Genomic DNA, 13,749 nt, shown 5'->3' with positions numbered 1-13,749 from the left:
CGATGGGGCTCTCATCTCCTTCCTTTCCAGAAAAAGAAGTACAAACACTTCTTGGGAACATTTTTTCAATGAAAGCTGGCACTTCTGTCTGGAGATACACCCTGGCTGCTCCTTCCTTGAAGGAAAGCCTGCCTTCCACATGGCCGTGCTCATCAGTTTCTACCCCAGCACCTGCCACAGCAGGACTAGAGATGGCGCCGTCTGCAATGGAACGGGGATCCCTGAGGCCACGGGCCGCAGATGGGGGAACCACACGGACATCACTGGCTGTCTATAAAATCACTCACACATCTTTCTTCTGAGCACGTGGCCTTCTACTTCACCAGAGAAGGAAAAAAAAGAGACAGCGACGTGCTCCTAGTTCAAAATACAACTTTACACAGTTTTGGTTTTATAACTAAGAAAATAGCTTTCTCATGGCAGCCACAGAAACTCAGTCTAACCTCCAAAGATCCGCATTATGACAAATGCCAAAATACGTGGTTGCATCGCTATAAAATTTCAAGGAACTGTCAATTACCCCTAATTGCCCCGTGCCTGCTCTATTTATTCAGGAATGAATTAAGAAAGAAAAGATCTATTTTTCATCTCTCTGAGTTTCAGGGAGTATTACGCGTTGTGTGAGATGCTCTAAACTCTTTAGACCTCGTGCTTCTTTCCTGGGCTTCTCACTTCCTCTTACATGGTTTAAAGTTCCAGGCAGATGAAATTCTACATCTCTACAAATCCTGTGTCTGCCACATTACCTGCAGCTAAAACAGAGGGCAAAGCCAAGCAAGCAATACCTCCGCTTTGATTTTTACACGGATGCCCTCGGTGGGCAGTCGGTTCTCTAGGAGGGGTCAGACATCGTTGGCCTAGGCTCCCGGGGTGAGGGCCAGTCCCTTTGGGCCACCTCTGCCCACCTCTGCTGCAGTAACACCAGACACTTTCGCCTCCTCCCCCTGCAAGCCTTCTTGGAAAGCTCCAACTACTGGACGAAGTGCTGAGTGAAAAAACTAGTGCTGAGGGAACTGGGAAGAGACATGACGCGAACAAGCTGTAAAAAAGCACGCGGTTCCTTCTCTGCGAGCAGGAAGTCAGACTCCTCAACAGATAAGCACTACTGGAATTATTTCAGGGTTCAGGGATTGCTGTTGTTTGTTTTAAACAGATCACATCATCTTCCAGTGATTTCCTGGTACCAAGTTTACTCATCTTCAGTGAAGCATCCTGTGTTTTAATAACTATCGGGAAAACCTGGTATTGGAATAACACTTTTTAAAAAAAGTTACTAGGGTGATTATTTGTTTGATCACTAGGTGTCCCATATCCTAGTTTGTGTATGACTATTCTGTCTTAGATTCAAAACAAGTTTAGAGGTCTTTTACCATTGCCTTGGGTTACTGAGCAAAGGGCAGTGCAACTTAAGGAGACATCGCAGTCAAGAGCATGGGAATGAGGCGAGAAGAGGATCCTCAGTAAGCGCCCATTGACTTTAGTTCAATTCCAAGTTTCAGGAATGCAGAGCAAGGGTCTTCTGAGCCATGTTTACCCCGTTAGCTACAGGATGTAGGAATAGGTGACTAGTACATCAGAGCACAAACCACAGAGGAGAGACTCAGGCCAGCCTTCTACTCCGTAGCCCTGACAGCCCATCCACAGTGGGGATGTGTGCCAGAATTTCTGCTGGCTGGAGGGGAAACATGGAGCCGATCAGTGACCCGGGGTGGGGGGTGGCTTTCTCATGTTGCTGTGTTTTCAAGAAAGAAGGACATCCCAGCAGGTAAGAGAAGAGTTGATAACACAACGGCACAAAGATTGTACTTTGTTTCCATTCTAGAAGTTACCCCAGGAACCCGCTCTCACTGCAAATTGAAGGGGCTTAGGATGAAATAACTGTAAGAATCATTAGGGGGATAAAGCAAAATAAACAAGGCGCACAAAACCTCTCCGTGACGCCAAGGTAACTTAACAGCAAAGCACATGGACTTGGAAAACGGACTGTATTAATGCGATCCTCCGCCAGCTAGCTAAAGTTCTCTCCTCTCTGTATCTAATAATTTTAAGCTTTAAAAATTAGTAAATGTAATATTTTGAAACAGCTTTCATCAACTAAGACGGCAGCTTATCGTGGTGAGGTTAATTGGGTTATTTATGTCTTTATCCATTGTCTTCTGGTTTCTACCTCTTTTATACCCCAAAAGTGTTTGAGGTGGATTCATTTCATTATGAAGGCATTTACTATTTTAAATTAAGACACGAGAAATTCTAAATGGCACTTGAGAGAAGTCTCTCATCTCGTGTTTGTAGATACTGTATATCTTCATAAATCAAGTCCTGTGAATAGTTAAGCCAGACCAAACGAGTAAAAAACACCGTGCCTCCCATTAGAAAAAAAATGCAATCATTCTTCTTAGTTATATTTTTAAAGTGGCTTGACATTTTAAAGAATTGATGAATATGTAATTTGCTAATCAGTAATGGGCAGTTCCCATGGAGGAATCATCGCTAGTCATATAATTTACTATGTCAGAGGAGTTTTATGGATGCAAAGATTAAAGCTGGGAAACAGGGAGAAACCACTCCAGGAATGACATTACCCTATTTTACACCCATAATAATGAGCAGAAACAACAATTAAGCTTCACAAATTACGTCAATGTATTGAATTTCTATTGGACACGTTATAGATAGAGCTTTTACGTGTAGTGATTTTCCCCCAGACTGAATTCCCTGTACACAACCATGTACCCAAATGAACATCAGAGCAACATATGGTCCTGTAAAGGACTAAGTGATATTGTAGCTTATGCCTTTATTTCTTGCCTTTGCTCCAAATGATAATGGAGATCTCATTTACCATGCAGAGACACTTAACATTCCCTTACTGAGAGCATTTCTGATATTGTTGGTATAAGGGAGAAAAGTCTTTTATTTAAAGACTGCCTTATTCATCTACAGTTTTGGGAAAATATCTAGATTATCTGGTTGGTCAATTTGTCTTTATGGCCTAAGGAAAAAAAAAAAGGACTAGCTGCCATGTTCAATCCAAATGAGTTGGTATATGAATATTTATAAGGATATCAATATTCACAGTGTCTTACAATCATGCTCCAAGCTAAATAAAATTAAAAGTAAAACGGCCTCAAATATTACAGTATAACAGGATAAGAACTAAACGATATGTACAAAGTCACTGACAACGTCTGTGCAAAGGTTGTGGACAAAACATTTAAAAAGAAATCTACATAAAACAAAGTAGATAAATTTATCAAATGCTGATAAATTTTCAGAGACAGTATAAAAGTACACAAAACATGGAAGGGAGAAAGAATTTTAAAAAATAACCACTAAGCCAATACATAGAAGTACAAGTTTACTACATTTATATTACACAATGATGGAAATCAGAGACAAAAAAAAACGATTTGGTAACAAACAGCAAAGAAAGTTGCACCAGTCACAGGGAAGAAGGACTTTCCTTTTTGGATGAAAACACAGACTGCCACAGCTCATCCCCCACCCACCCCATACACACAGAGAAAAATAAAAGCGAATGCGAACGCTGTTACAGCAACACACGACAGACAGAGGTGGAAAGCGTTTGGCAAGTCGCATCACAGGAAGTCAATCACGATTGGCTAACGATGATGGTACCTGGCTCTGCTGCAGGTCACTGGCTTGCCTGAGAGGAGTAAGTGATGGAGGGGGCACGCCTGACGTGGACGCTGACCGGCCTAGCTTGCAGCTGGCTTTCGGTTCTGTAGACAAGGCGGAAAGACAAAGAGTTAGCGGAGCGAAGTCTGCAGCGATGAACCGGCTTCCAGGCTTTCTTTTTGTTTTGCTGCATGTTCTTTTAACGCCTTAAATGCTTCTGATGTTTGCTAACCATTGGCAGGTGATGGAACAATCCCATACCAATTGATTCTGAAATGAGCTATATTCACAGATCAGCTCCTGGGAATAAAGAACAAATCACTTAAGCTCAAGACCTTGTTCCCTTACACATTTTACCCCATTTAGTGTGAGTTCCTATACAGTGATTATTGGAGCAACAACGTCCCATTAGGGGAAAAAGCCAGTGACATGACTATTTCTGATGCTTCATTTTCAGCTTTGGTCCATGGGTCTCCTATGTCCTAAAATGTCTTTTCCACCCTCTCCATATTTTCCTTCCATCCCTTCCTCCTTTCATTCTTTCCTTTTTTTTTCTTCTTTTATTCTCTTGCTCTTTCCTTCTTTTTTCTAATTTTCAAGTCTATATTCTTGTGCTGACTTCTTTTACCATGTTTTGAAAGTAACATTTCTCTAATTTAACCTAATTTGCTTTTAGTTCTAAGACTTCTGCAATCTTTCATAATCATATTATTTTTCAAAATTAAAAAGACTCCCCTTAAATCTTCCTCTATTTAAGGAGCCTAAACGGACTGCCTAGGTCATTGTCACGATGCTCTGGAGATGAGAATTTGAGGATGGATGTGCTTCTTGCCTGTTCATCCAAGAAGCATAGAATTCTGGTATGCAAAGGACACTGATTTTCAGATTTACTTGAAGGTATTTATAAAGGAGAAGAAAATAAGGTATAAAAAGATAAGTTGACATCTGCGCTTTTTGTCACAAACTTTTACATAAGCTGTCAGTTTTTGAGTGCCTTGTATATCCCAGCTTCTGTCTGGGCTATTCCTAAATTATCTCTGATCTTAAAGATGATCTTTAGAACTACAGACTTAGCTATAAATGCTCCTGGTTTATACGTTGGAAACCTGAGGCTCAGCAAGGTTAATATTTACATTGCAAATACACAAGCCCTTTTCAAAAAGCCTTTCATTATAAATTTGACTTGAAAGATTAAATTCCCTGAACACCTGGCTTCAAATGATATTACATCACTAATTTACTAAGCGGGGACACACGGATGCTGGAGAGCAGGAAGGTGCCCGGTTCCGCTCACGTGGTGGGTAGAAACATTACCTTGATGCCACTTTTATACAAGCTGCACTTCAGAGTCAAGTGTTGCTACATCTGCACCAAGGAACTTTTCCCTGCAGACTCTAGCCTCTGCCAACTGCCTTCCTGTCACTCCCTCCCCATCCCTCACAGACAGCAGCTACAGACACACAGAGTAAGATGACACCCATTCACACAGAGATCCTTACACACATCCCCCAACACACACACCTTTCCTCTCCTACCCCGCTTCCCCTATTACACAATGCCTCACATCCAAATCAGAATTATTATCTCAAAGGCTACCAAGAGCCTCTTTCTTGGCAAATTAGAATTTGCTTCTGATTTAGTGGGGGAAAAAGACAACAAACAGGCTTTGGACTAAGATGATTTTGAATCTGACTCCACTAGTTATGTAATCTTAGAAGTGTTTTAATATCAGTAAGTTTTATTTCTTTTCAAATAAAATCACTTACTTGACATTCAGCATCTATTTATTTTATACCATGTGCCAGGGACTGGGCAGGGTATGGTCACCAAAAAACCCACTCCTGCCCTAAGAGAGCTTCCAGTCTATCCAGGAACATAGATATTAGACAACAAATTCTGCATTTGATTATATAAAAGCAGTTGTGATCGGCCCTCCTGCTGGAATTATCAGTGGTAGAAGAGCATTATTGGGGGAACAAGCAAGCCTTGGAAGGACACGGACATCTTCTCTGTGGGCAGTAAAACTTCAAGAGCTCATTTGCTCTGTGTTCCTTCAACAAAGACTTCTCGAGGGCCCACTACATGCAAAGCACTGCAGTAAGAGGCTAAGGATGTGGGTGAGGACCACACCAATTACCCGTATTTTAACGAGGTTTATGTTTTCTCAGGGGAAACAGACATTATGCCCAAAATTGTTTGCTGAAAACTGGTGAAAATTAGGAAGGAGAAGTCCAAAGTGCCACGGTATCACTTATTGAGAATATGCCTCATATTCCGGGAGCCAGGGGAGGCTGGGCCCTGAAAATGCTGTGGAAATTAACACCTGCCGACAGCGCTGAGCAGGTGGCAAAAGCTCACGTAGGGAGGAACCCGGGTGCTTAGATTTATTTTTCAACCTACCCAGAAGCCAAAACTATTTCAGGATAGTTGCATTCACTTTATTTCTTATACATTATAGAGAAATAGTAATAAATAAAACATTCTAGTATCCAGGAAAGTAGGGGCGAGGTGAGCTAATGATGGATAAAGGATGGAACCCTTTCCACCTGTGACGCTTACAGCCTCATCTCTCTTCTCTCTGTTCTTTTCGCGTTGTCTCTTTGTCTTGTTTTGTTTTCTCTGCACTTTCTCTCTCGGGACACATGCATTCTCATGCTTCTTATATAATCTTTTCCCTCTTGGGTCCCATGGAGGTTCCTCCAGCTCTGTCCTGTCCCCCATGGTCTTGCTTGATTTTGAGCCCCAGTGCCTTCCGGACACTAGTCCCTCACGTTGCCTATTGTTGAAAACCAAATTATGGCTTTTCCTCAACATCTTTGGGGTCCTTCTGGTTTCCCCATTTCGAGGAGAAATATCACCTCCATTTTCCTAGAGTCTGAAGTCCAAATCTTGTTCCTTTTTAAATTCAGAGGTTTCTTTTCCTCTCTCTGTACTTAGTCCGATCAGCAATTTTTTTGTTTGTGATTTATCTCAGCTCACAGATGCTATCATAATTTTGGTCTCAACAACTTGAGCCAAAAAAATCTATATGTATCATATATGTAATTATATATAACATACACTTATGGATTAATTATAAATTGATTACATATTATATATAATATTATATAATGTATAATTTAAAACATATATATTTATATGTAAAATCACCTAGCTGGTCCCATACCCATAATCTCTCTGCTCAAAACTAGCTTGTATGCAATGCCAAGCTGAGCTTCCTAGCTTGCTTTTAGGTCAGTCACCTTATACAAAAATTTCAAATTATTCCATATAATAAAAACTTTAAGCTCATTTGACTAATTTTTTTCTGTATTATAATATGAATGGCTTGCAATTTTCTTATTGAAGTATAGTTGATTTACAATGTTGTGTTAGTTTCAGGGGTACAGCAAACTGATTCAATTATACATATACACATACACACACACACACACACACATATATATATAAATATATATATATACTTTTTCAGATTCTTTTCCATTATAGGTTATTACGAGATACTGAATATAGTCCTCTGTGCTATACGGTAGGTCCTTGCTGTTTACCTATTTTATATATAGCAGTATGTAGCTGTTAATCCCAAACTCCTAACTTATCCGTCCCCTCCCCACCCCTTCCCCCTTTAGTAATCATAGTTTGGTTTCTATGCCTGTGAATCTATTTTTGGTTTGTAAATTAGTTCATTTGTATCAATTTTTTTTAGAGTCCACATATAAGTGATATCATATGATATTTGTTTTTCTCTGTCTGACTTACTTCAATTAATATGATCATCTTTAGGTCCATCCATGTAGCTGCAAATGGCATTTCATTCTTTTTATGGCTGAGTAGCACTCCATTGTAATATATACACCACATCTGTTTTATCCATTCATCTGTCGATGGACATTTAGGTTGCTTCCATGTTTTGGCTAATTTGACTAATTTTCAAAGCCCTCCCCATGATCTGGCCCCATCTGATCAGAGCCAGTGTATCTTTCACTGCTCTCTGCTCCTGGAAACACACACAACTCAGTCTCCTCCCTCAGTCTCCACACCTGACCCTCCTTCGGTCCTTCACAAGGTGTCCATCAAACCAAATTTCACCTATTTTCCAAGGCCTACCTCAGTGTGCACAGCCACTGTAAAGCACCCTGTGATCTCGTTTACCTCCTCTCTTCCGAGCGCCCTTAGCCCTTATGTACCAAGTGCACTGCCTGCGGCAGCTCTGAGCATTTCTGCTGGTGAAGACCATGCAGTAAGTGCTCAATTAATATTATTTTTCTTTCGCTGAAGACACTAAAATGAACCTGGAAAACGTCAGTGCAACTTCTAAAAGCAAATAGAGTGGGTGACCTTCAGGGATACTCATTCGTAGATTCCAGTCTGGTTCTAGGGTTGAAGGTAAGATAGAACATGTTTTAAGACCCGGGTTCAAGGCCTGGCTTCCTATTTCCTCAGGCAGTGATTGTCATTCAAGGGTACATCACCTTCTATGGGTCCATTTCCGGGGAGACATTGGGTTTGGAAACTCTCCCTAAGTTGTGTGCAGGTGATTCCATTATCCACCCATCCACTCTTGAAAGATGTTTAAATATAAAGGTGTCCCAGGATGACACAGGTAAACTAACACTGCAACTTAACTTAATTTCCCAAGAGGCATAAATCCTCGCACACCTTAAAGAATCATCTTTTATTATATAAGACAAAGGCAAAGCATCCCTCAGGATCCTGGCTGACATGTTTTCTCGAGAAGCCAATGTTTCCATGCATCCCTTGACTGCAGTAGCACATTTAGCCACACGGAGTGAGAAAATCCAACCTCTTTTCTTAGGAAAAGATGGCAAATAATATTTCTTTACTGTCAGGTTCCTTTAAAGTTTATGCTGAGATTATCGGATAAGCGACACAATCCAGTGCCTTTTATATTACCTGTGGATTAATCTCCCCTGCTAGGTTTCCAGCCAGATTCTGACTTCATCAGCCTCTTTCAGACACAGATGCTGGTATCTCTAATGGACAGGCTGAGCATTACCAAAATCCAAGCAAACTCCCAATTTCCTCATGATCGGAGGAAGCCTTGCTTTACCCTCATTGGACAGCAGTCCAGATCAGGCCTCTGTCCATCAGCCCCCTTAGGGGCTGCAATATAACCACTCACCACTCATCACCTGCCCAGCAGCCACCCTGTGGTTCTGACGTCAGGTCAGCCAGTGGGCGACTGTTCAAACCCAACATGGCTCATATGGGGTATGACTTCCCCTGCAGTGAGACTATTACTTATAAATTCATTACACACACGTGCGTACACAGGCAGGTGAAAATGCACACATCTGTAAGTACACACACACACACACACTCCACAGCATTGCTGCTTAGTGGTCTCATGTCAGAGGCACATTTTTTAAATTGTGAGGTTATTCTTTATCTCTATTACACTCATTTTGGCTTTTCTTTCTGTTACATATGATCCTTAACTAAAATGCATTACGGTGTTTGTTGGGACCAGGTTGGTGAAACAAATTTTTATGATGTTGGATCCACCAAGCGTTCTTTGGTCAAAAGAATGCTCTAAAAAGTCTCAAAAATCCTAGGAAAGCTCCTGTTATTATAACCAAGCCTCTTAGAGATACTCCAGGGCTGTGCCATCAAAGTTTAATTTGTCCAGTTCACTTACCTTTGGAAATAGTATACTGTGCTTGGAGCCTTAAATAGTGAGGCTTAGGAATCATGACACTAAAATCAGTAAGCTTTCATCCTGAACGTTGTTAAAATAAAAACTGCCAAGGCTTTTGTGTGTGTGTGTGGGGGGGCAAAACAGTGGAATTACCCCTCAAAAGAGATCTAAGATAGGGCTCCCCCCCAAGAAAAACTCATTCCACTAAAATATTAATTATAAGCTCCAAAGTACCTCTTCTTCCTACATACAAGGAAAAACCTCTTCTTTTGTAATAAACTACCAATAACCAAGTGAAGTAAAAGTTGATGTTGTTTGTGCAATTTCCGTGAAGGTCAAGTGTACAGAGAACAGAAACTAATGAGAGAGAAAGAGGGAGAGACACAGAGAGACAGAGAGGAAAAGGAAGAATGGAAAAAAGAAAGAAGAAAGAAGGGAAGGGAGGGAAGATGGAGGGAGGGAGGAAGAGAGGAAGGAAGAAAGAAGACACTAATTTTAATTCCTTAAAATAAATCATCGTCAAGATATTACCATGTGACGTTTCCAGGGAAGTAATTCATCATCATCTTAACGTTTTTATTAAGTAAGTACCCATTGGACTTTGTCACTTAGAAAGAACTATTAGCTTTCTTTTTATTCTTATTGCATATGATCTTTCATTGTTTGTCTTTTTTAGGTTTATTTTTTTTTTATTATTTCTTATTTTTTATTTAAGTGTAATTGATTTACAATGTTGCTTTCATGTTGGTTTTTTCTTTTTTAACATGGTAATTTCTCAATCATTTCCCATCTTCCCTTTAAGGTGAACTGAATTTCTGTTCAGGATTATGTCCCTTCGTGTGGTTACAGGAAAATCTCCAAGGCATCTACAGTTACCACTGTGAGCTCTGGAGCTCTCTTTGCTTTCAGAAAACAAAGACAAATGACTGTTCTCGCCCTCTAGATCCACGCAGCAATAACGGATTAGTGCATTTTCACCAAAGAACACACTTTCATCTAGCATCAAAGGAATAAAATCAGTCAAATTCTCCAGAGACATAATTTTTTTCCTCCATCATGTTTTTGTTTTTCAATACACGATATTTTTCTGTACCAGCAGAGACATACCCTGATTTTCCCTAGTCAATCATGCTGCTGGAAGTTTCTAATCAACAACTTAGGGCTACCTGGAGGTCACAGAGAGGCCTTTTATGTAACACACCGAGGTATGCTTATTGCAGACTCTACTTTCCCTCCTGGGGAAGGCACTTTTTTGAAATAACACATATGCTATTTGAGATAAAGTGACGCCTGGGTAATAAGGTGCAGTTTTGCCAGCACTAGGTTAAAACCTTCACAGATTTCAAACGTTTTGTTTCGATTATACATCACAGCACATCCCAGCAAACATACAAGATGCCCTCATGTCCCACATCAAAAGTAATTTTTACTGTATATAATTTGAATACATTTTTTTATCATTTTGCTTTGAAATGATTGGACTGTGAATAATCCAATTAATTCACGATTGGCCATGATTTCTAGACAGTAATCATGAACACCGAGGAATTCTTACAGGATTAGACAATCTAATCTAGAAATTGTTTTCAGATGTAATGGAACTGTTTTAATACTAAATTTAACAATTAATCAAGTTGACCTAATGTCACACTTTGTACTGATTTAATTAGATATTCATTAATTGTAATGTGGCAGTTTCTTTTGGAATTTTGGTTAAGTCTATTTTTTTGTTAAATATCAAAAAATTTTATAGATCCTGGAAGGAGCTCATAGGCCTAGGTACTGTCGCTATGATGCTGAAAGATGAAATAAATCTGATCAATGGTGTGATCATTTTGTGACCATGGAGAAAAAAAATCAGCAGGATGCAAAAATCTACACTGGGAACAGACATTTTTCTCTCTCTCCAGCTTCTCATGGGATATTCCTTTTGTAAAGCAGCTGAGACTTACGAAGCTTTGAATGACTCCCAGCATCCTGGAGGTATGAACCAAATCCTAGTGTTACCTAAAGGGTCAGCTAGAAACACTATTGATGCTGGGATAATCGGTAGGTCTCCTGGGGAACACCGGAATTCTGGTGAAGATCTAAAACCCAGAGAAAAGTGAGGTGGCAACGTAGTGGATAAAATTCATGATCCAGTGATGGACCTAAGAATATTAAAGAATCCTTAAAGAGAATCACAAGCATGTGGAGTTAGGAGTACCCGCTGTATTCCTTCTGAATACCTGAGGGCTGGGATTTCCCTTGCCTTCCAGTTTCTTATGTAGAGAGAATATAAATCACACTGCTCACTATGCAGGAATGTCCTAGACGCTGTAACACAGGGTTGGTTTCTTACATGGCCACATAGCATAGTGCAGCATTAACAGGTTTTGTTTTTTTTTTTAATTTGACAGCCTCTTTTGTTGAAACATATAATTTCTGAAATGCCCTTAAGATCTTCATCACATTAGCTGAATATGAAAATGTACTTTTCGTAAAAAATAGTTGATTTCCCATTAAAAGAAAGTACTGTCTACAAAGAAACTTTATTTAACAAGTAATATATGCTCTTTGATTATTTCTAAAACTATTACATAAAAAAATCCATCTGCCAAGATATACAGCAAAAGACAGATGATTTGTACCTGGATCAAGTGTATATTACCTTGGGGATAAAATTTAACTTTATGCTACAGTGTCTAAAATAGAATAAACAAACAAACAAAAAAAGAACAAAATTCTCTTGTCCTCTGATATTAGGGATGAATATATGGCAAAAATAATTTAACTTATTTCAAAAATAGGTCACATTTTACTTCTAAATAACAAAATAGAAAGAAAGAAATGCCAGGCTTGAATTTTCTATAACTCCCACCTTATTAATGTAAATGACAATCAGAACTGGACATAATGCTAATGATATTTCCTCTTTATACCATTCATTTTGTGGTTTGTTAAAGAACAAACATCATGAGACAAAATGTAACCAGATGTTAAATTTCTGTATGGTCTTTGTAGCACGTTCTGTTTCAATGGCTGTGGTCCTTCTACCTTGAACCACCTATCATAGACATAAAATGAGCAGCATGTGTATCTTGGAACAAGACCAATATAAGACTACAGATGGAGAGCCCACATGGTAAGGGACTTCAATCTGATCTCCGGTAATGGCCATGTTCATTCATTTTACAGCAGAACTTCTGGGAAGCTCTAAGGCCCTTTGGGGAGATGGTGACGTTAGCTAGAAACTATTTTCATAAAAATACTAAGACATTCTTTGTTTTTTCCACTGTGTTAACAAATGCACCGAACACTCAGAAACAGGGCTGGGTACATGTGCTGTGACCTCAGCACATCAAAGCAACGGCACCAAACTGTACCAGGAACTGTGTATTTTTCGCTGCCACGCAGACTTGGATATTTGGCAGAAATCTCCTCAACAGGGAACAAAGTGAGCTTACTTCTTTAAGGAAGACAACTGGCAGTATTTGTTGACAACGATGAATTTGAGCTTCTGGGTAAAAATTAAAAATTTGGAAAACTTGTATTTACCACTGTGAGCTTGACAGCATCCTAATGTTTAAAGACATTTCTTATGAGATCAGCGGTGTTGGTAATGAATGTGCTGTATTGACTTTTATAACAAACTGTGTCAATGTGTGGAAGATCCGCATGACTTAGTCAACTGGTATTTTTTAAAAGCACAATATTATAAATCACTCATGGGAAAGATACATTTAAAGTCCAAATTAGACCAGTGGATTTTAGTGTAACAGAGCATGATGAGTTTACTGATGTGTAACTAACGCTTATGAAACTTGCTTGTTGAGTTTGGGAGAACAATTTTAAAATATCCACAATTACATGAAAAACCTATTAAAATCTTCCTCTTTTTTTAACTATGCATTTCGTGTAAAGCCAGATTCCCTTCATATATTTTAACCAAAACAACATATCACAATAAATTGAATCCAAAGCAGGTGAGAATCTATGTTCTGCTGAGTCAGACATCAAAGAGATTTACAAAAACGTAAAACAATACCAATTTGGTAACCCATTTGTTACAGTTTTAGAAAATATAGTTATTTTTCGTGAAAAAAATTATCGATGTCAATCTATAATGGGTTAATTATTTTTTAATGAATAGATAATTTTAATTTCTAACATGATAAATACTGTTGGGCTTAACCCACATAAAGGAAAGCTCTTCGGGGTTCTCAATAATTTTGAAGAACATAGGGCTTCTATGACTGAAGAGTTTAAGAACTGTTGCTTCTACAGACTCTGGGTCTCCCCAGAGTTCTCTTAACTTTTTATCCAATTAATTTTCCAGTAGAGTATTTAAAAAACAAAAATTGAAGCAGAGGGAGATACGATGTTGAAGCACGAGAAACATGGGAAAGCCTTTGAAAACACCAGAGGATTTGGGAACCACCAGTTATTAAATGCTGCCCTAGAAAAATCCA

The 13,749-nt window shown here is 39.2% G+C and overlaps 1 protein-coding gene across 3 annotated transcripts in view; it reads right to left on the bottom strand.

Annotated features, from left to right (window-relative positions):
- The window catches only part of NYAP2 (neuronal tyrosine-phosphorylated phosphoinositide-3-kinase adaptor 2), a 162,497-nt gene that overhangs the window by 40,864 nt on the left and 107,884 nt on the right, over positions 1–13,749 (bottom strand). For 2 of the 3 annotated variants that reach the window (XM_074364403.1, XM_074364401.1), the window contains exon 5: positions 3,640–3,743. In XM_074364403.1, the coding sequence (XP_074220504.1) occupies positions 3,640–3,743 (104 nt within the window). Of the gene's footprint in view, positions 1–2,721; positions 3,744–13,749 lie in introns of those variants that run through there. The other variant, XM_074364402.1, reaches the window with a different exon arrangement.

Source organism: Camelus bactrianus, chromosome 5 (assembly GCF_048773025.1).
Source record: "Camelus bactrianus isolate YW-2024 breed Bactrian camel chromosome 5, ASM4877302v1, whole genome shotgun sequence".
NCBI classification, from domain to species: domain Eukaryota; kingdom Metazoa; phylum Chordata; class Mammalia; order Artiodactyla; family Camelidae; genus Camelus; species Camelus bactrianus.
The sequence above is the reverse complement of the archived record's forward strand: the minus strand, read 5'-3'. Positions and strand labels throughout refer to the sequence as shown.